General features: G+C 38.4%; 5 protein-coding genes across 6 annotated transcripts; 2 read left to right on the top strand and 3 right to left on the bottom strand.

Moving 5' to 3' along the window:
• Nucleotides 1-2,100: 2,100 nt before the first annotated feature.
• LOC111808906 (poly(ADP-ribose) glycohydrolase 1-like) lies at nt 2,101-8,897 on the top strand. The gene is made up of 11 exons (XM_023695140.1): nt 2,101-2,463; nt 3,335-3,532; nt 4,399-4,502; nt 5,106-5,310; nt 5,418-5,522; nt 6,460-6,578; nt 7,038-7,181; nt 7,762-7,885; nt 8,127-8,297; nt 8,490-8,552; nt 8,639-8,897. Exons 1-11 carry the CDS (start codon nt 2,209-2,211, stop codon nt 8,795-8,797), a joined length of 1,647 nt encoding a protein of 548 aa, XP_023550908.1. The 5' UTR covers nt 2,101-2,208; the 3' UTR covers nt 8,798-8,897.
• A 1,544-nt stretch (nt 8,898-10,441) lies between these two features.
• On the top strand, nt 10,442-15,211 carry LOC111809171 (thioredoxin-like fold domain-containing protein MRL7L, chloroplastic). Of its 2 annotated transcripts, XM_023695551.1 has the most exons (7): nt 10,442-10,954; nt 11,326-11,879; nt 12,733-12,814; nt 12,905-13,016; nt 13,143-13,478; nt 13,638-13,725; nt 15,124-15,211. In XM_023695551.1, the coding sequence occupies exons 1-5, from the start codon at nt 10,775-10,777 to the stop codon at nt 13,268-13,270; spliced, it is 1,056 nt and encodes a 351-aa protein (XP_023551319.1). In that variant the 5' UTR covers nt 10,442-10,774; the 3' UTR covers nt 13,271-13,478; nt 13,638-13,725; nt 15,124-15,211. The 2 variants fall into 2 exon arrangements, with proteins under 2 accessions (XP_023551319.1, XP_023551318.1); XM_023695550.1 differs by lacking the exon at nt 15,124-15,211 and having other exon boundaries at nt 13,638-13,918.
• Nucleotides 14,964-15,734, bottom strand: LOC111809172. The gene has a single exon (XM_023695552.1). It carries the CDS (start codon nt 15,550-15,552, stop codon nt 15,208-15,210), a length of 345 nt encoding a protein of 114 aa, XP_023551320.1. The 5' UTR covers nt 15,553-15,734; the 3' UTR covers nt 14,964-15,207.
• Nucleotides 15,735-16,414: 680 nt separating this feature from the next.
• On the bottom strand, nt 16,415-19,043 carry LOC111808388. Its single transcript, XM_023694322.1, has 2 exons — nt 16,696-19,043; nt 16,415-16,584 (listed from the first exon to the last, which is right to left on the bottom strand). Exon 1 carries the CDS (start codon nt 18,765-18,767, stop codon nt 16,947-16,949), a length of 1,821 nt encoding a protein of 606 aa, XP_023550090.1. The 5' UTR covers nt 18,768-19,043; the 3' UTR covers nt 16,415-16,584; nt 16,696-16,946.
• Nucleotides 19,044-19,145: 102 nt separating this feature from the next.
• Nucleotides 19,146-22,606, bottom strand: LOC111808387 (stromal 70 kDa heat shock-related protein, chloroplastic). The gene is made up of 8 exons (XM_023694321.1): nt 21,903-22,606; nt 21,412-21,664; nt 21,212-21,291; nt 20,975-21,117; nt 20,769-20,867; nt 20,436-20,625; nt 19,865-20,263; nt 19,146-19,755 (listed from the first exon to the last, which is right to left on the bottom strand). Exons 1-8 carry the CDS (start codon nt 22,461-22,463, stop codon nt 19,360-19,362), a joined length of 2,121 nt encoding a protein of 706 aa, XP_023550089.1. The 5' UTR covers nt 22,464-22,606; the 3' UTR covers nt 19,146-19,359.
• Nucleotides 22,607-22,728: the final 122 nt, after the last annotated feature.

The following is a 22,728-nucleotide window of genomic DNA, read 5'->3' as shown; positions in this document are numbered from 1 at the left end:
AAAAAATTTCGAATTTAATACTTTTTATTTTATAATGAAAATAAATACATTTATATTTGAAGCAAGTACTTATTTTATTTCATGTATTCTTAGTGATAAGCGTCATACAATGCTAGATTTTGCAAAGTTAGAGGTCTTTCTAGAATCCTTACAAAACGTTCACAAAGAAAGCTAACTTAACGAATTGATTCCAACAAAGAGCTGGTTAGAAGATGAATGACTCTTAGATCGAACTTGAGATCTATGATGATCACTCTTAGATACCAAGACGACTCACTTCAGAATTAGCTCAATCATGGCTAATCCAATGAATCGATTTTTAACATCAAAATTAAACTAAAGTTTGAAAGAAACATACCACCCGAAGGGTTTCAACCACAATGTTTTTGTATTCCACCCTAATTTCAAAATTGAATATTACATGCCTTTAAATAGACCCACAACATAACCCTAACATAATAAAGTTCAAACTACCAACTACACATTACTAATGAATGCTATTAAATACAAATTGAAGAAAATAAAACATTATTAATTGTCAACTACGAAAGCAAGTCTTCTAATCACTCTTAAATGTCAGTCGTTATTTTCTTGATTTGATACTTGAAATCAAACACCCTAAGAACATAAAAAACATAATGTTCCACAAAAAAAAAAAAAATATAATCTCTGTTCCTAGCCGCCAGGTAAATAAACTTTTCTATATTGAATTAAAAATAAAATATAAAAAAAAAAACCGACAAATTTATGAGTTAAAAAAAAAAGAAGTAATGTTTTGGGTAAAAAATTGTCCATAATTAGGAAGGGAAGAGGCAACAAACTAATAGAAAAAGAAGGGGGAAGAAAAGGTATATAAATGGATGAGAAACCCCATAATCAGGGCTCTCTTCTCAGCTTTCCCTCTCTGCTCTTCTCTTACCTCTTACAAGGCCATATATATATATATATAGAGAGAGAGAGAGAGAGAGAGAGGGAGAGAGAGAGAGAGAAGACAAACCCTGGCGATGGAAGGGGTCCACCGTCGTCCAAGCAAGGGTGGTGGACGGAGCCTAGAAGTGATAGACGTGAGAAAACTGAGCGAAAACCAGGTGCATCTAAGCCAATCACGACGTCCGGCGGCGATGGATCCGTCGGCGGTGAAGCCACGTGTGGTGAAGAGAGGGGAAGGGTGGAGAGGAGGTTCAGGGAAGTCATGGTGGAAGAACCCGGAAATGAAGAGGCAACGACGTGTGGCGAAGTACAAGTTGTATACAGTGGAAGGGAGGGTAAAGGATTCGATAAAGAAAGGGATGAGATGGTTCAAAAGCAGGTGTAGCAGAATGGTGTATGGGTTTTAAATACAATTCTTCATCAACACTCCTCCCCTTTTCTTCTCCTCTTTTTCAATGGAATGCTTTTCAAACACACACCCCACACAATTTCCTCCATCTCCTTTCTCTCCTTGCGCTTATTTTTCTGCCTTCTTCTCCAAATTTCACTTTATTTTTTCCTATTTTTACATCATTCTTCTAATAAATTTTTTTTTTTAAATTTATACTAAAATTGACAATATCATACTACTGTGGAAAATCATGATTCCTATCCGTCTATATAGATTTGTTAGAACTTTTATCAATGGATTCTCATTCGAGTTTGTTTCAAACAACTTTTCTTTATTATCACTAATACTTGCATCTTTTGTTCGTAAGCTACAACATATTCGTTTCTCCATTGCATATACGAACATCACGGTTCAATTGTTCAAAATACTTATTATAAGTCTGGAGAAAGAAGTTGTGTTAAGGATTATTGAGAGAGAGTCCCACTTTCTTGATTAATTAATTGATGATTATTAAGAGAGAGTCCTTGCTAATTAATTAATCGATTGTGAGCGTGGGCCCTGTTGGGAAGCCGTCAAAATAGACCCTATATTTGGTGAGATCAGTAATGGTAAACAGGCAGCTGGAGGAGGGGAGGATAGGACGGCCGTGGGATCAAGAGAGAGAGAGAGAGAGAGAGAGAAGGGCCCTTGAAAAAGTCGAGAGTCAAGTCTTTGAAGCTTAAAAAATGGTCTTGCTTTTTACAGAAANTTTTTTTTTTTTTTTTTTTTTTTTTTTTTTTTTTTTTTTTTTTTTTTTTTTTTTTTTTTGGAGTAAAGAAGTAGCTGAAGTTAAAGGGAGAGGAGTCGATCGCCGGTGCAGAAGATCAGTTGTGCAAAATTGAGAGGTGATGGAGATTGAGAGCAGGGAAGATTTGACGTCCATATTGCCCTTTCTGCCGCTGGCGCTGAGGTCGTCGGCTTTATGCTGGCCCCCCCAAGTAGTGGAAACTCTCAAGTCTGTGGCGGCAGGACCTGATCAGAGCGGTATAAATTCTGGTGAAGCCCTCTTCCATTCCATCTCTAACATCAGACGCACACTCTCTATCTCCGATCAACGCCTCGCTTCTTCTGCCCATCATGGCTACGTCCTTTTCTTCGACAAGGTACTTCGCTTTTTCCTGCTTTTTCCTGCTTCTCACAGCTCCATTGAAAAGGCCTCGTACCATGATATGCGATATGCCAAGGTGAGAGTACCCTCTCAATAATCCTCCCATCGACGAACAAAGTACACTATAAGCCTTCCACTGGCCTCTTTCTCTAAATCTCTCGAAAAGCCTTCCCTCGATTCGATCGAGACTTGACTCCTTCTTTGGAGCCCTAGAATGAAGTACGCCATTTGTTCACTTTTGACTACACCTTTGAGGCTCACAATTTCTTTGTTCGACAATGGAGGATTCGTTTACATAACTAAGTTAATGACATGGCTCTGATGCCATGCTAGGCTAGGAATCACAAACATCCACAATGAAATGATATTGTCCATTTTGAGTAGAAGCTCTCAAGCTACGGTGACTTTGCGTTTTATTTTCACAAAATGACTCATACAAATGGAGATAGTGTTCTTACTTATAAAAACCCATGATCTTTCTCTTAATTAGCTAATAATCTTCTCTTAATTAGCTAATAATGCTCGACTCTCCTCAATCCCTTCCCTAAAATGTCTCTTATAAGCTTTTTTAAATCCTTGCAAACAGAACAAGGAGAAAAAAAATGTATCAGGATTGTATTTATTTCTAAGTTCTTGATTTTGTATTTTTGTCTTTTATTCTCACTTTCTTTGGGAGTTTACCTTTGAACAGAACATTTATTCCTTTTTATTATATCAATGAGAAGTTGTTTTATGTTAAAAATAAGAAAATAGAATGCCGGTGTAAGAAACTGGGCTTCATTTAACAGTGAGCAAGACCTTTACTGCCAACATAAATATGACATTGTAATATGAACTTCTAGACTAAATCAAGTTGCTATGAACAGCTTATGTCCGAAACAGAATCCATGCAGTGGTTTGGTGAGGTTATTCCGGCATTGGGAGATATGCTTCTTAAGTTACCATCTTTGCTGGAAGCACATTATCAAAATGCCGACCAGCTTACTAGTAAAGGAAGTGGCAAATCCAAAACTGGTCTTCGTTTGTTAGCTTCTCAAGTTGCAGGCACTGTTTATCTTAGCCAGGTGTGCCAATTTGTTTGCTATTTTATATAAAATTTGGCCACTCTTCACAGAAATTTAATTTTGTCAGTTGTTTTCGTGTTCGTTGGTGGCAATGTTAGCGGAGTCCTATCATTAATTTTGTGGAATCTAAACATGAATTTCTATATTCAAAAGTTCTTTAATCACCATGGGTTCACTTATTGGTTAATAAAGGCCAATGTAAATAGTAGAGGACTAGAGTGATTGAGTTAAGTCATGGTGTGACAACCAAATTTATTAGGACCAGGTGGTTGTCCAAGTGATTATTGAGGTGCTGCCAAGCCCATACCGTGACAGATAAAAAAAAAATGATCAATAATTCTTTACTTTTGTTGCAAAAAAATGTGTTGGGGTTGAAATTGAACTATTTTTATAACACAAATTTTTGGTTCAGAGGTGAAGTTTTATGATTTAATGGTTTGGACTGCTTTCTGGTGCTAAGTTAATATTTGATTCGTAGCCATCATTATCTATCAATGATTTTATTGACGTTGTTAAGAGAAAATAATGGCGCATGTTTGTTGACTAGTTGGACAAAGATCATTTTGCTTCATGTTTTGCATTCTTGTTTGGAAATAATTGTGTCCCTGAATCACGATAGAACTCCTTGAATTTTTTTTTTCTGATTATTTCGTCCGCTCCTCGAGTCAACTTCTGCGACCTCTTTCTGTCTTTCCATCTTACCCAGATTATTGAATAGAAATGGATGGATTGTATGCTTGGCTTGTTTGAGCCACTCTATGTCCTTTCTTGCATGTTCTTTGTATTGTCAACAAATGCTTCCTTGCTAATCTTCTTCTGCTCAGTTTTATTAATGTCTGCTAATCGGTTTCCATTTTGATTTTCAGGAGCTGATTAGTGCGCTTCTTGCTTGTGCTTTCTTCAGTTTGTTTCCAGTCATCGATAGACACGTCCAAAATCTTCCAACAATTAACTTCGACTATTTATTTGCGTATGTGAACTTTAGTTCTTTATTTCAGTTGCTGACATCATGAAGTATAAGTTATCTATAAAAAAATGACACACTTGATGTTTATATATATTTTCTGCAACTACATGATAAAGTTTTGTTTTAATTTTTAGAAAATTTCAGAAACGTTTATTTAATCATCGTCGTTCAAGTTTATATTGTGATTCAATAGGTGTGTATTACTGCCCTGGCTACTGTATGTTAGTGTCAGCTTTAGTCAATGGTTAATTTGTTATTTGGCTGACGGCCTTATATAAAAGCCTCTGTGTCCTTGTATGTACTCAATTATAATTTCTCTACTCTTAACTCTCAGCACTTTATTTTGTGTTTATCTTAGCTTCCTTGTATCTCTGATCAAGTTTCTTTTTACTTTTATATTTTTCTCCCTAGTTACAAGATTTTTTGCCATCTTATCCTGTAATCATAAATTTTTAATAATAAATATGTATTCCCGATTTCTATGAAGAAGATTGTAAAAATATTTCAAAGCAACATTGTAGGTATTAAAGTAAGTTCTTGTTGTGCCATTTTTCCTTAGATTACAAGAAGCTTGAAAAAGAATCATTGAAGTTTTTGTACTTGTAGGATTCTCTATGACGGACGTAGTAAGATGCAGGAGAATAAGATACGATGTATTATACATTATTTCAGAAGGGTATGTTCCAATGTTCCGGTGGGCTTTGTCTCCTTTGAAAGGAAAGTGCTTCCTTTGAACAATTGTGCGGAATATTTTTGTTGTCCAAAGGCCAATTTTTGGATCAACTCCACCATTCCTCTCTGTCCATTCAAGGTTATAATTGACTTTGATTTATATGATAGTTTAATTATTGTGTAGCACCATACTCGAATGCTTTAATCTTTGGTGGATGATCGAGTTGGTTCTTTTTTCCCATATAGGTTAAAGATTCTGGCCTAATAGAAGATCAAACATTTGGAGCTCTTGAAGTCGATTTTGCTAATGAGTATCTCGGTGGTGGTGCTCTTCGTTCAGGCTGCGTGCAGGTCTAATTTATAAGCTTATGCCTATTTCATTGAAGTAAGTGGAATATACAAAAGGGTTAGCTAAGAGGGTTACATTAAGGATCTCTTGAAAAGTTTGTTTAGAGGTATTGTTCCTACGTGTGGAGAAACTTTGATGTGGCACAACAAGAAGCAATTTTTCGCTTAAAGGCAGTGGTAAGATTGAGTTTAGTTCATTAGCTGAAGGGATTTGAGAATGAATTTTGTTAAAACGCCTCCTCACCCGAGTTCAAAGGTAGGAGTAAAGGTGGTATAGAGTTGATGTGTGATAACCATTCTGCCATAGCTATTGCAAAAATCCAATATATTATGAATGATCGAATGGAGCATATTGATATAGACTACCACTTCATTACTGAGAAGATTTGAGAACAACACAATCAATCTAAGATATGTGCCTTCTCAACTGCGAGTTGCAGATATATTTTACCAAGACATTGCATTGAACCAGCGTTGCTAGTTTGATTTCTATGCTAGGAATGACTAGTATATACCATCCAACTTGTCTAGACCCCCTATTGTGAAAGTGTGTAGATGTAAGTGAAAGAAGAGAGGGACTGAGTAAGTCGTGTTGCAAATAATTGTATGTGGTCCTAGGGTGTCCTGGTTGGTTATGTGGGTGTGAGGCCTCTTGCATCTGCTTGTCAGTACTTACAGGAAAAGTAAACAAGGGACTACACCTTGACAGTTAGTAGGACAGGTGCACTTGAATTGGCTGGGAGGTTCTTGCATGTGTTTGGCTCTTGTTGTTTGATATATCGAAAATATCGTGAGGGCTCGTACAAGGAATTTTTATTCATGGACTTGACTATCTAAGCTGTTTACAACACTATAAGCTAATATACATGTTATAACTTTTAAGATTGTACATCTTACATGATTTGCAATATATTTATGTTATTTTGACAATCCATTGTAGGAAGAGATCCGTTTCATGATCAACCCTGAATTAATTATTGGCATGCTTTTCTTGCCAGCCATGTCTGATAATGAGGCGATAGAAATTGTTGGGGCAGAGAGGTTCTCAAATTATACGGGGTGAGTTATAATCACTTCATCATCAATTTTAATCTTCTTCGATTAGGCATCGAATTAGAATGTTCTTAGTTCAACCCCTACAATGTCATTTTATTGTCATTTAATATTAGGAGTATGTTAAAAATATTAAATATACCATAATCTATCAATTTAAGATTGGTAATTTGCTGATATTTTGCAGAACTCCTAGGGGTAGTTCACCATTAAGTTTAAAAGTTTAGTCTGATAATTATAATTTAACAACTTAAGTAGGGTTGACTAGTAATTTAACCTAGTATTAGTACCATATTAAGTTGATACTCAGCCTTAAAGCTTAAGCTTAAGCTTAGGTTAGAGTAAATTAAATCTTTTCAATATATATATATATAGATTGCTTTGGCCTCTGCCATATCTTTTCATGTTATGAAACCAGTGTCTACTTCAAATTCCTGATAATGAAATCATCTGCAAGAGATGTAGGTATGCTTTCAACTTCCGTTTTGCTGGAAATCATGAGGACAAACAGGAAATAGATTCACTTGGAAGGCGTAAGACCTTCATCACAGCTATAGATGCATTGTGCAGTCCAGGGATGAGACAGTACAGATTAGAGTTCCTTCTTCGGTAAGCAAGCCTGTCTGGAATGGCATTTCATGCAGAATCCTTTATTGGTTTGAATACTGATTTGCATCTTTTAGTTTGTTAACAATGTCTGAGATAGCTGAAACTATCCTTCGTCTCTCGCAAAGCGCCTCCTCTTTATGCAGCGACGGACGTCCCCTTAGTGGACTGATGGAGCTTGCAGCTAATAGAGGCTCACGAGATTTTAGAATGGGAGTGGGAAGTAATGGTATACCCATTTTTATTTAGGAAACTTCTAAATTTCTGTATGTTATTAAGATACCCTACTAGATGCTCTGAGTTAGGTAGATAAGATACCCTACTAGATGCTGGTATCTCCCCCAATCCACGGAGTACTCACATCGTTGAATCCAAATTTCTTTTATGGGTCCACAGGAGAATCTGTTGTTTTGATGTTTGTTTTTCTAATGTGCATGGTGTCTCACAACAAACCATTTATTCGTTACGATGGTGCTTAGAAGTTTGGACTCGATCGTGGAAGTCTTATCGGTGAATGCTAGTGTATTCCGTTCGTCCTCATCTTTATAAGCTGATATTTTACTATGCTTGCTGAATTCAACAGGGAAGTCAATAAGGCATTCTGTGGTGTCTTTGATCAATCAAAACATAATCAGTACGAGAATCTTTTCTTAAAAAGTAAGGAGGATGTCACGGACCATAATGACACGTCAAGAAACAATNTTTTTGTTTTTTTTTTTTTTTTTTTTTTTTCTCCTGTTCCCTGCCTTTTGACATTATTCTCAAATGATAAGTTCAGAACCTTATAAAGAGGACAGTGATCATAATTAGCAGTCGAAAATGATCCCATTCTAAGTTCTAGATTCTTTAGTTTCAAAATTTTCTTATTAGAATGATCTTTTGTTGCAATATTTTTTCTCCTGTTGCTAAATTGGTTGAATGGGTTTGTTTATGGTGCTATTATTTTAGGTGCATGAATCTAGCTCAGATACTAGAGAGAATTATTATGGTACTTCTCTTACTCCAGAATGCTTGAAACACAAAGACGATATTGGGATTGCAACTGGCAACTGGGGCTGTGGTGCCTTTGGAGGAGATCCTCAAGTGAAGTCCATAATACAATGGCTTGCTGCTTCTCAGGTACCTTCCAAGTGTTTGTATGAATCCACATTCAGCCTGTTGGAGTCCAAATTGGCTTATTTAGAGAATGATCATAGGTTTATAAGTAATGAATACATCTCTGTTGGTATGAGACCTTTTGGGGAAGCCCAAAGCAAAGCCACGAGAGCATGTGCTCTAAGTCCTCTTAATAACCAAGTATATGTTTTTCAGGCATTAAGACCCTTCGTCGTGTATTACACGTTTGGCACGGAAGCACTGCAGAACCTAGAAAAGGTACGATACCCCTCCATAAATAGAAATGAATAAAAATGAAGATTGGTGTATGGTTTATGATTGGTTTATTGAATATTTTGGGACAGATGAGTGAATGGATCTTGGCACATAAATGGACAGTTGGTGATCTATGGAGTATGTTGGCGGAGTACTGTTCTCAAATATCAAAGGGACAAACTCACGTTGGTTTCTTTGATTGGCTCCTCCCACCCTCCTCCAAAACTAACTTATGTTGCTTCTCTTGATTTTGGCAATCAGTTGGCTTATCAATTGTCTTTTATTGTTACATTATATTATTTCTAACTATACATAAAAATATAGAAATTAGCTTTTAAGTTGGTTCTATTTTGGTCTCAAACTTACACAATCAAAGAATACTCTTATTTTAAAATTTTATTTTAAAATGTTAATTTGGAATATGTATTTTAGTATGTCGATATAATCATGTGTTCATGCTAATTGAGAGATGAACACGAGCTAAAGGGTTAAAATGATTTTTAAAAGTTTAGGTACAAATAGACATTTTGGATGATGGATCGATCCATTTAAAATTTAGGAATTAAATAGAACAATATTATTGCCTTCCATATTTTATGTATTAGAGTCATACCCTAAACTTAACCATGTGAAATTTAGCCTTATGAGACTATCAGAGTCATACCCTAAACTTAACCTTGTGAAACTTAGCCTTGTGAGACTATCAGAGTCATACCCTAAACTTAACCTTGTGAAACTTAGCCTTGTGAGACTATCAGGGTCATACCCTAAACTTAACCTTGTGAAACTTAGCCTTGTGAGACTATCAGGGTCATACCCTAAACTTAACCTTGTGAAACTTAGCCTTGTGAGACTATCAGGGTCATACCCTAAACTTAACCTTGTGAAACTTAGCCTTGTGAGACTATCAGGGTCATACCCTAAACTTAACCTTGTGAAACTTAGCCTTGTGAGACTATCAGGGTCATACCCTAAACTTAACCTTGTGAAACTTAGCCTTGTGAGACTATCAGGGTCATACCCTAAACTTAACCTTGTGAAACTTAGCCTTGTGAGACTATCAGGGTCATACCCTAAACTTAACCTTGTGAAACTTAGCCTTGTGAGACTATCAGGGTCATACCCTAAACTTAACCTTGTGAAACTTAGCCTTGTGAGACTATCAGGGTCATACCCTAAACTTAACCTTGTGAAACTTAGCCTTGTGAGACTATCAGGGTCATACCCTAAACTTAACCTTGTGAAACTTAGCCTTGTGAGACTATCAGGGTCATACCCTAAACTTAACCTTGTGAAACTTAGCCTTGTGAGACTATCAGGGTCATACCCTAAACTTAACCTTGTGAAACTTAGTCTTGTGAGACTATCAGGGTCATACCCTAAACTTAACCTTGTAAAATTTAGCCTAAACTTAACCTTGTGAGACTATCCGAGTCATACTCTAAACTTAACCTTGTGAGGCTCGGAGGCATACCCTAAACTTAACCTTGTAAAATTTAGCCTAAACTTAACCTTGTGAGACTATCCGAGTCATACTCTAAACTTAACCTTGTGAGGCTCGGAGGCATACCCTAAACTTAACCTTGTAAAATTTAGCCTAAACTTAACCTTGTGAGACTATCCGAGTCATACTCTAAACTTAACCTTGTGAGGCTCGGAGGCATACCCTAAACTTAACCTTGTAAAATTTAGCCTAAACTTAACCTTGTGAGACTATCCGAGTCATACTCTAAACTTAACCTTGTGAGGCTCGGAGGCATAGGACCAAGAGTCCAAAATAAAAAGAAGTAAAAAATGATTTAAGACTAAAAAAAAAAAAAAAAAAAAATTTAATTACATTTCCATGAACAGACAGACGTTTTATGTGTTAAAAATGAATATATGTTGGAATTTTGGGGTTCTGGGTTCTGAGGGGTTTTACAGAGAAACTCGATACCCATTTCAGCTTCGTTTTCAGTTCTTATCCATCTCTCCTATGAACCAACGCTCTTCGCTTCTCCTTCCTTCTTTATACTTCTTCTCCTTCCTTCTTTATACTTACTTCTTCTCCTTCTCAAGTTCTACGCTTCCTTTGTATGCTAACTAAGTTTGTTTGCCGAAGTTGAAGTTCCATTTAGCCATAACCAACTGGAAATCCAGACTTTCATTTACAACTCTGGAATTTCTTTATTGTTGTATCCTGAACCCTATTCCCAAGCAATACTTGAGGTCGTAATCTTGTAGAAATGGCGCTGCAACATACACTACGTTTACCCTTTCTGGTTTTGCCTTCTTCTAATTGCCGATTCCAAGGGGGTGCTTTCGCTTTTGCGCCCACCAATTCGCAACCCAGCGATGCTTTCGCTTCATGGAGGTTGAAGTCTTCTTATCCTTCATCCACCGCTTCGGTGAACTTGTCTTTCCTGGTAATCTCGTTCTCTAATCCTAGTGTGCTTGTCATATGATGTATCTTCGATTTAGATAGCTAAAAGTGTTTTCCAGTTGATTTCAAAACTTCTTTTAAGAAACATCTGAAAGTTGATTCTCCAAAAACTGATTTTAGAGTGATTTTCTGGGAATCGTTTTAAATTCAATTCATGGTAACTTGATATTTGTAGGATTCTTTTTAGACATGGTGCAACTAAACAAACTTGTATTCAAGTCATTTTTAATAGAACGTAAGTAATCATCAAATGATTTTAGAAAAAGTAAAGTTTATGCCGAACTCACCCTTTGGTGCTTGTTTCTTGTTACTTGGGGAAATTTAATGTGAAATGCTTCATGTTTTGATCTGTAGGGTAGTTATTTTAGAAGCAGCCCTCGAAGGGCCTACAAAACTGCTGGATCCCTCTGGTCAGGTGATGGAAAGAAGAAAAAGGGACAAGCAGATACGGACTCCGATGAGGAAGATGATTCTTCTTCAGCAGAGCAGCAAGACCTTGAGCCTATGGATGTAGAAGAGAGACGGGAATGGAGGGAGAAGATTAGGGAAGTGATTGATATGAACCCCGATGTTGAGGAGGAGATGGACATCATGGAAAGGAGAAGGAAGATGCAAAAGCTTCTAGCTGACTATCCTCTTGTTGTGGAGGAGGAAGATCCTAATTGGCCCGAGGATGCTGACGGTTGGGGTTTCAACTTGGGTCAGTTTTTTGATAAGATCACCATCAAAAATAAGAAAAAGGATGATAAAGATGATGATGATGATAAAGATGACACTGATGATGAAGTAGTTTGGCAAGATGACAACTACATTCGTCCAATTAAGGACATAGCAACTGCTGAATGGGAGGAGGCTGTATTTAAGGACATTAGTCCACTAATCATTCTTGTACATAATCGCTACAAAAGGTATGCTCTTTGAAGTCATCTAATTGCCTGCCCTAAGATTATTAACATTAGGATCTTGTGCGGGTTGTTTGTCTTTATGGCCATTGATCTCATTTATCTATATTTTTTCCCGTGGATTCCAAACCTACAATGCAATGCAAGGATCTCTATTCGTAGAGGTTGAAATTATTTTATTCATATTTGCATTTTGTACACCCAAATGGTTGTCCGATGGTGAGAAGTTAGGAGGTCTGCAGATACTCTCTGGGTTCTAGTCTTGAGTTGAAAACTTAATAACTTACAATTGATGGGATGTTTTGGGCGGGCAACATGAGCATAGTGCAAGGAATAGGCTCTTTGATATTTTCCGGTGACTCTACCCATTGTGATTGTAATGTGGTAAGCTCCCCTATATTAACACTCTTGTGCCACTACCAGTACCCAACCAATGTGATTTTCTCTTCAATCACTTTTCGGGTGGTGTGGAGGTTGTGTTTGTTGATCTTACAAAACTTTCCTTGAGACGTTTGGAAGGAGAAAAATAAGAGGGTCAATTGAAGAATATAATTAGAAGGAATTATATGCAGGACTTCGGACCATGACAACTTAGTCTTTTTCCTTTTCTTTAAAAGAAGAAGAGTGCCCTTTGCTAGAGGCCCTCACATTTCTTGGTTAGGAATGATGCGAGGGAAAATTGGGGGTCAGATACGAAATTTTGATATGTATTTTTTAACATTTTATTTTTACTTATGCTTAAACTGTTATTTGATGGCTGTAGTGGTTTAACAATAACATGGATCACAAGATGATCTGTATGTGGCAGAAATTTGCATATTTTGAGAATCCTGTCTTGTATGTATTTACCTTCACTCAGGCCAAAGGAAAATGAAAAAATTCGCAAGGAGCTAGAGAACGCCATCCACATAATATGGAATTGCAATCTGCCTTCGCCAAGAGTAGGCTTCTCCTATTTGTTGACTGTAGTTTACTCATCTCTCTACCTTTAGCAAATGTCATTAGTTTAAACATATTGTTGTTGATTGCAGTGCGTTGCTGTTGATGCTGTTGTTGAACGCAACTTGGTCTCTGCTCTTCAAGTGTCTGCCTTTCCAGAGATTATCTTCACTAAAGCAGGGAAGATTTTATACCGTGAGAAGGGTAAGTGCGAAACCAAGAGAACAGACATTCTGTGATTTCTTTATTTGTTTGGCTCCAAATCTTGTGACTGTAGAATGAAACCTATTTCAATGTATGAGCTGAGGTCCGAGTTGTGGTTTGGTTCAGGATTTGTAAGTGCAGATGAGTTGTCGAAAATAATGGCGTTCTTCTACTATGGAGCAGCTAAGCCACCATGTTTAAGTGACGTTAGGGATTATCAGGAGGCGATCCCATCAGTTTCTGTTGATGCCTGATTATGCCATAGGAGGATAGGCAAAGTATATGCTCTTTTTGGTCTGTTGTAGATGAGGAGTTTCAGCAATCGGTTTGTTGGGGCAATCTTTTTTGTATTGAAAGGCCAATGTTCTTTGTCTTTTAGTCCTGCAACTTCATGAGCTGTTCAAGGCTATTACCGAAATATGAAATGTATCATAGCTTAAGATGACATAGCGACAAGAGCAGGTAAATGAGATCCTTGTATTATTTTTTTAGGTCAATTCGATTGGGTTCTTAATTAACTGCTCCTGCCACTATTTTAACATAGTTTTTTTTATTTTTTTATTTTATTTGTTTCTCTACTACTTCCGTAAGCTGTTTATTCGAATTCCCTCTAATAAATAGGTGCTCTTCTGGATTCAAAATCTTGTTGGCGATGAGTGATGATGCCTTCGGTTAGTGACCATCAACCAACGTCGTTTCCATGGAAAAGGTAATCTTTTTCAGGCATCTCTTAACATTTGCAGACTCTTTCTACGTGCTAATTTGCATACATTGTAACATCTTCTCGAGTCCACCCTTGTATGAAATTTATGAAATTCTTTGATACCGTTGTTGCATCATTTTAATTTAACAATCAGCTAAAATAATCACATGCAGCTTGGCTAAGTTCTAAGTTCGAGGCAGAGAATGAGCACTATCAAAATTTTCGATTTGGTCTTTAAATTTTCAAATTCGTTTTGTTTTGAGCATTCAACTTCCCATGTCTACTTTAATTTCTAAACTTCTAAAAATCAATGATTTTGGCTTGAAGTCGTACTCGTAAATAACAAGTTGCAGTGGTCGAAGTTCTAATGTCTATTATTTGCATTCTATTTACATTAGCAACATTTTGTTGCTTATTATTATTATTTTTTTGATGGTTTATGAACTTTTTAGGATATAGTACAATGTGAAAAATATGAACAGAAATGTGCATAGGTGACCAAAAATTTAATAGGAAAGAGATGAGTAGGTAAAATGTATAGTTTATAATAGAAGAAATTTGATGGGCATCCATATTAGTTAATTTTGGGAAGAAAAGGAACGGTGGAAATTGCTTGGAAAGAGGAGTAGGTGAGTGGGCGATGGATGCCGTGTGTTGTGGGGCGCCTCACAATAGTTGAAGACATCAATTGTTGACTCGTTATTGTGTTTTTTAATTTTAGTTTGACTCCATATATAACTAACCAGTTGTTCTTTAGGAACCCACTGTGGAACCTTCTTTCCTAAGGTAATAATAGATCAGATAGGTCGAGGCTAGGTCGAGGCTAACCAAGGCTTGGACCCATTTCAATCACACCTTGAGATCATTTAGGCTCGGGGAAAGGTGCGTCTTGTGCTAGGTAAGCTCGAGACTAAGGCTAGCCCTATCTTCTCTATGGTCAATAGGGAACGACTCGAGCGTCTGGTCTCATATCCTCTAAGAAAGGAAGAATGGTGGTCTCATACCCTCTAAGAAAGGAAAAATGGTAAATCCATTCTAAGCTTACAACCCTAAACCATTGTGTCTTTGTTACCTTGTGAATCATTTCATCCCCTAAATTACAAATCTATGCATTGAAAAGGAAAAAAAAGCAAGATTATGGAAAGTACGTTAATTAATCCTAAGCTATCAGGGCATGATTGATAGTCGACAAGAAAAACCAATATTACCATTTAAGAAAGTAATAAGGATTGTAGACATGGATGACTGCGAAAAAAAGTTATCAATTTTGCCCAGCAATTCCAATTTGACTCACTTTGCAATGCAATAACGATCAAAGAAGAAGAAGAAAAAAAAAACCTCAAAAGAAGCATAGCTTTGCAATAGAAAAACCTTTAATGGGTTTCAATATCAACTAATTTCCAGAAAGGAGTGAAGATGATTATGCTGTACACATTAAGTTCGATCCCTGAATTGAATCACAAAATCAACAACCAACCCATCAAAATCTCACTGCCCAGTCAAGCACGACAGAATCCTCTGGCTTCTGAACCTAACAAGCTGTGGCCCATGACTGGACTTGGCGGCGGCGGCGGCGGCGGCGGAGGTAGTTCTCCTCCACTCCTCCGGCGTAGATCCGCCGAATGAGTTGTATCTCCGGTGAGCCCTGGTGGCGCCAGGGTCCTCAGATTTGGAAGTGGGGAAGACGTGGGTTGAAGGGGGATCCACGTAGAAATCAGCAATGTTGAAAGATGGAGAAGCCGCTGCTGCTGCTTCAGGGGAAAGTACTGAATATTGGCTTCTGATTCTGGTTTTCTTCATCGCTCTGTAGAACATCGGAATCAAACCCTCCATTTTGCTTTCTTTTGAACCTTTTTAATTGTAGTCTCTTCCAAGAACAGAGGCAGAGCAGAGAGGGGCTTTGGTTTTGGAACTGGAAATGGAAGACTTTTCTTTTCGTTGTTGTGTGTGTTTGGTTGGTTGGGTTTTGGGTATATATTTAATTTGGAATGCGATGGCTGATGGGCACTACGCAAATTCATTATTGCCCAAACTTAGTCCAACACGTCTTTCCCAGTTTTTTATTTATTTATTTCTTTCCTTTGAAAATAACTAAACAAATCCATGGGCTGATGATTCGAGGTTGATCACAAATCACTATGGACTTGGTGTATATGAATTAAATATAGTTTTTTTTCTTTTTTTTTTAAAAAAAACAATAATAAATTAATCTATGGTTATGTTGATGGTTCATAATCATATTATTAATTCTACAATATGAATCAGTTGCATTAAATAATTTAATGGAAGGAAAATTGAATGATATAATATAGAAATATTGGCATTGAGGATAGGGATCATCTAATTCTTCAACCCTTATCTTAGCGTTGAATTAAAAGAAAAGATAAGAAGAAAAAAAAATACAGAGTTCTTACTTCTAATGACTCGCTTACCATTTAATTTATAAAATAAAGAAAGAAATGAAACAAATAATAATAATAATTAGCTTATATACGTATGTGGCTTGATAACATATCAGTGTTTAGTATTATTTCCTGAGAACAGAAATTCAAGATTGATCCATTTGTTCGATATCAACTGATATCGTAGTTCTGTTGAAGCAGATTTAGCATCAAGATGTGCCTCGTATGAAATTTATAATACACGACGACATGACGAAACAAGTGATGGGCAATGGAGCAAGCAGTTAAACCTATTAAATTCATGAACATAATGTTACTCCACAAAATCATACAATATTCAATACATTTCCTTTAGATGCGATTCCTTACTTCCTTTTCTCAGCATTGTGGCTCCTATCACACATCTTCTTCCGCATGTAGGTCAAGAAACTTGTTGCTTTGAATCTAATCCTTTTCTTATCGGCTTAAAAGTTTCAAACCACAATTTGAAATTCAAAACAAAGCAGCAGCACCATAGCAATATGATTAAAAGTTGTAATGTGCATGTGTATGTGTGTAGAGATGCTGTATATACCTGCCCCACAATGCTTTCTACACGAGCAGCCTGCATAGCAAAGAGTTAGATAGATGACGGTGAATCCCCAGCAGCACAAGAATCCTGTCTTTACAATATGACATTCAAATATTGTGAATATCAAACTCAGTTCAAACAAAACATAAACTCAGCGTACATAATGGATACGATCAGTGGGAGAATTCTTCCTCAAACAATCAATTTTTGTTGGTAACATTTATTCTGCTACGAATAGGAGTGAAACTAAGAGGTTAGCAATCAAACAATCCATTTCTGTAGCATAAATGCCAATCTGAGTCCCCTGATGCCATCAACCCACCTCCATCCGTGCTAATGGATTCCGCACAACAACATGCTACTTCATTACTTTTCTCATATTCTTCGGCTTCTTCATTCACTAATAATCGAGAAGAACAAGAACTGTTGCAAATTATAGGATCAGCCTCACAATCATTATGTTTCAGAGGAGTCTTCTTAAGGATATCTGACAAGCTAATGCTGCAAGTGTCAGCATTCTCTTCTTCGTCGTCTGATAAGCATCGACAACTATCAAATTCGTCCATCTCGTAGATCCGGCTCATTAACCCTTCCCTCCATGATACTCTCATTTGGGATTTTGACAAATTCTCACACGAAGAATTGCTGTTCCTAAAAGCTTGATCTTCAAGAAGCTTTTGAAATTGGTTAAGATCCATGGAATTGGATATTGTGGCCAGACAATCAAACTGGAAACTTAAATCTGTTATACTTGTCATTGCTTTATGGCTGTCAGACGCTGAATCCTGATCATGTTTATCACAACTGTCAGCAGTTAACCATGGAAGGAAATGTTTTGGAGCTGAACTTGAGTCTGATTGTGGTGTTCGGATGACATTGTCACTGCTTAATGAGTCAATTGAGAATGGAGAATTCTCCCCATTGACTTCATACCTCGGTTGTCCTCTTCCCTCCGTTAATATCACATCCAAGCAATTAGGAGCGCATGAGGGAGAGATGTCCTCAAAGGATAATGGCTCCAAGAAACCTTCAAAGTGAGATGAAGCGTTTTCAGACTTGTCTTGGTGATCCTCATCCTCCTCGTTGCAGGGGGATAGAAGCCAATTCATAGAAGCTTCAATGGGTGAAGGGACCTTTAAAACAACAGAATTGGAAGTCTCCCTTTTGTTGCTTCCATCTTCTTCCTCAAAATTCTGAATGGGCTTGACATTAGAAATGGATGGAGTATTGTCTCCCACAATAAGAACTCCTTTGGGTCTACACTTTCTCTTGTCAGAGATCCCAGAAACGACATACCCAGCACCATAGCAGACAGGAGTAAGTGTAGGCATAAGTGCTGAACCACATTGTAATTCAGGTGACACAGAGGCTTGAACAGGAGGCGTTTTAGTATGATCTTTGTTTGAAGCCTCTAGGGCTACAACCTTGTCAGCTGTTGGATCCAAACCAGAGCCGTTTTCGATTTCACGCAGGGGAGTGAAGTTGAAATCGGACGGTTCACATTTGTTGGGATCATCAACCATCCTCACTACACTATGTGCCCCATGTCTCTCCAACTCCTCACCATCAGATGCCAAGATTTTAGGTTTGTGGGTACCTAATGAACAGGGCTTCTTCCCGGACGGCCATCTATACAGGGAGGGGGAGTTTTTCTTCAATGGCTCCAACTTTGTGGAGGAAGGTTCTGCGGGCGCCCTAGAATTGTGTGTAAGAGCGCGTTTGGGAGCATTCTCCTTAAGCGGCTTAGATCTAAGGGGCTTGAGGGGGCGAACATGAGAAGTAGATTTAGGGTTTTTGGAAGATGATTTAAGCTTATTAGCAGGGGTCTGTGTCTTAGAAGATGAAGAGGAATGAGAGAGAAAGAACCTGAGACAGCCTCTGGGAGCATCGGTGGAGGTGGAGGAAGCGTCACTGCCGACGCTGGCGGTGTTGCAGGCGGGGGAAAAGGAAATGCCATTAAGAACACGGAAGGGGCCCCGAGGACCCTGGTGCTGCTGCTGCTGCTGCTTGAGCTTCTTGTTAGCGGCGTGGATTTGAGACGAAGGCGAAGAAGAAGAGGAAGAGGAAGGTCTCATGGTGAAATGGAAAAGAATTCTGAGATTTGTGGAGGAGAAAGGAAGGAAGATCTGAGAGAAGTATTAAGAGTGTTGAAGCTGTGAATCAAGATGCATATTTTGAAATTCGGGATTTTTCTATTTGGTGCTTTCTTGAATTCAAATTTCAAATATTGACCTCCACTTTCTTCCCTATTTGCTCGCCTACCCTTCCCTTCTACTCTAAATTTAAGCCAATATTAAGTATATATTAATTTCAATATCAAAAATGGAAACCTTATTTATTGTACCAAATTAATAGCTTTGTGTTCTTATGAGCAACAAAATCTAAGTTAAAATGTCCCAAAGTTCGGATTGTGTGGGCTGGTAAACATGAAATTCAATCGTAAGGCAAACAGATTTTAGGCGAGAGTGTCCATGTGAAGCATTATACTTTTATGAAACTTATGTCCTGGGACAGCGGCTACCAACAAATTCTCCCTCCAACCAAACTAAACCAACACCCCATCATTCCGATCTGCCCCGCAAAAATCAAATGGAAATACAAATCCACGCCCGATGAGAAGCCAAAATTTTCTATTCAGAAAAGGGGCAAAAACCAATTCTAATCTTCTCATTTGCTGTCGGTAAAATCAGCATCAATGACGTCTCCTTCGGGTCCTTTGTTCGATGATGGTTCCGATGGCCCTGCTTCGCTTCCTGCACCCGGTCCAGGAGCAGCGCCTGGCTGATTGTACAAGGATTGTCCCAGCTGCATCACCTCTTGATTTAGAGCAGCCATAGCATCCTTAATGGCTTGGGTTGAGCCACCTGAAATTGCTTCCTTCAATTCCCCAAGTTTTGATTCCACCTTCTCCTTCACTGGCCCAGGCACCTTGTCTCCAAGTTCCTTCAGTTGCTTTTCCGTCTGGTACACAACAGAATCAGCCTGGTTCTTTGTGTCTATAGCATCTCTCTTCTCCTTGTCCTCCTTTGCAAACTTGTCCGCTTCGCTAACCATCCGCTCCACCTATATAGGCATACAATTTTTTTTTTTTTTTTTTTTTTTTTAAATGTTCGTCAACAAGGAAACTAGTTAATTGTACTTGCGCTCATGAAAGCAAATGCTTTAATCGTACCTCATCACTTGGCAATGTGCTAGCACCAGTAATGGTGATATCCTGCTTCTTGCCTGTGCCTTTGTCAATTGCAGTGACCGAGAGGATTCCATTGGCATCAATGTCAAATTTGACTTCAATTTGAGGAACCCCACGTGGCGCAGGGGGGATACCGTCTAGTCGGAAGCTACCAAGTGATTTGTTGTCCCTCACAAACTCTCTTTCCCCCTGAAGAACATTAATCTCAACGCTGGTCTGTCCATCAGCGGCTGTGGAGAATACTTCTGACTTGGAGGTAGGAAGTGTAGTGTTTCTTGGGATAATTTTCGTCATTACACCCCCAAGAGTCTCAAGACCCAAAGATAGCGGACTCACATCCAATAGCACAATGTCACTAACGTCTCCAGACAAAACACCAGCCTACAAACAAGTACCCGTCTTCAACAATAATCCACAGTTCACATTACACATAATAGTACCAACTATGTTTAAACTAATAACAACCATGTTTAAACTAATTATCACAAGAACGTGAGGTTAGCAGAGAGAGACATTCACAATGACAAACAATTAAGAGCACCCCTGGACCTACCTGAACAGCAGCACCTAAAGCAACAACTTCATCAGGATTGACGGTGACATTAGGTTCCTTCCCAGTCATCTTCTTGACAAGTTCCTGAACAGCAGGAATACGTGTTGATCCACCCACAAGGATCACCTCGTCAATATCCTTAAAGGAGAGCTTTGCATCCCTCAAGGAGTTTTCAACTGGAGTCTTAAGCCTGAATAGGTTACCAATTTGAACAAATACAATATATTAGACGCTTGTACCACTTTCTTCCATTTTTCTATTAAAAAGTTAACCCCTCAGTCAGTGATTTAAGATTTAAAAAAATAATCAGTAAAAAGTAGTGATGGTCGGTACCTATCAAGAAGATCTGAGCACAATTCCTCAAACTTGGCCCTGGTAATTGTGGTCTCAATGTGCTTCGGGCCATCTGCCGTGGCAGTGATGAAAGGCAAACTGAAAGATGACTCCCATTACCAATGTGTAATATTAAAAATAAATTAATGAAACACATAGAAATACAGGTCAACATAGACCACGAGGATACAAGGCATGTTATGTACCTAATGTTCGCCTGGGTCAAAGATGATAGCTCCATTTTCGCTTTCTCAGCTGTCTCAGTTAGCCGCTGAAGAGCCTGTTTGTCTTTAAGCAAATCTATGCCTTCATCCCTTTTGAAATTTACAGCTAGCCAATCAACAATTCTCTGCAGATTATACAAGAGAGGTTCAAAATTTTCAACCCTTATTCATATGGAAGAAAAAAAGAGGGTAAATTTATCAGTCCAACGGCAATTTAACCTTGTCGAAGTCATCACCACCCAAATGCGTATCACCCGATGTAGAAAGCACTTCAAACACTCCATCACCAACCTCGAGCACTACAAACAAAAGAGAGATTATAGAATTATTGTTGGGACTTATGTAATAGTGCGTGAGGTAGTAACGAAAAAGGGACAAGTGTAATAAGGAAGCCATAAAGTCGAGGTAGCAGTATGTACCTGAAACATCAAAAGTACCCCCACCAAGGTCAAAGACCAAAATAGTTTCATTGCTCTTCTTTTCAAATCCATAAGCTAATGAAGCGGCAGTGGGTTCATTGATAATACGCAAGACTTCAAGACCGGCAATACGACCAGCATCCTTTGTGGCAGTTCTTTGAGAATCGTTGAAGTAGGCAGGCACTGTCACCACAGCTTTGGTTACTTTATCATTCAAAAACTTCGAAGCATCGTCCACTAGCTTCCTTAAGACCTAAGCAAACACCAAATACAACAAAGAGATAGCAATGTCATCCTTCAGCATGCTAGAGTAATAGAGTATCTTTCACATAATCCATCTATTAAGTAAAATTCAATAAGCAAACGTCGTATTCTACAGACATCTTAATCAATTTCTAAATGATAAATCTCTTTATTTCACCACTACAATCAACCACATTATGAGAAACCAAAATGAATGTACGGTGATAAAACAGAGAGTTAAGTAATACCTGAGCGGAAATTTCTTCAGCGGCAAATTGTTTTCCAATCGCTGGGCATTCCAACTTCACATTTCCATTCTCGTCGCGCACTACTCTGTAGGAGACCTGCTTGGACTCCTCATCCACCTCCGACATCTTCCTACCAATAAACCTCTTCACCGAAAAGAATGTATTCTCAGGGTTCACAACTGCCTGTCGCTTCGCAATTTGACCAACAAGCCTGTCTCCGTTTTTAGTGTAAGCCACCACCGACGGCGTCGTTCTCTGCCCTTCGGCGTTGGTTACAATAGTGGGCTTCCCACCTTCCATGGCTGCAACTGCGGAGTTAGTGGTTCCAAGGTCAATTCCCACAACTTTCTCACTAACAACCCTCAATGGCCGGACAGTCGAATTCCTACGGCTAATATTGCTCCTCAAGTTCAAGAATGCGGCGGTCGGAAATCCAGATGAATTTCCGAGTTTCTGACCGAAGAACACAGTCCGTGAAGAGACATGGTTATGTTTTCGCACGGAGGCCGCAGCAAAGGACGGAGCTCCGAGGCCATGGATCTGGGCGGCGGAAGCAGCCATTTACGAAGAAATTACAGAGAAGAAGAGGAGAAAAGAAGCGGGTAAAATCGGAATCAAAATGGAATGGACTAAGAAATCGGGGACGGAGCCTGGCGGATGAAGGAGATAAAGGGGAAGAAGGGAAGGGTTTTTGAAGAAAATGAAAGGGTTAGGTTATGACACGTGGGCTAGGGTTCTAGAATATTCTTCACCAATCTAATCTTCCACGCCCTTGGATTTAATATTTTCCTCAATACAAATTGGGCCTCAAAACTCGTTTTGGGCC

The sequence above is a fragment of the Cucurbita pepo genome, chromosome LG13, assembly GCF_002806865.2.
Source record: "Cucurbita pepo subsp. pepo cultivar mu-cu-16 chromosome LG13, ASM280686v2, whole genome shotgun sequence".
NCBI lineage: Eukaryota > Viridiplantae > Streptophyta > Magnoliopsida > Cucurbitales > Cucurbitaceae > Cucurbita > Cucurbita pepo.
Note: the sequence above shows the minus strand (reverse complement) of the source record. Positions and strands in the feature narration are given on the sequence as shown.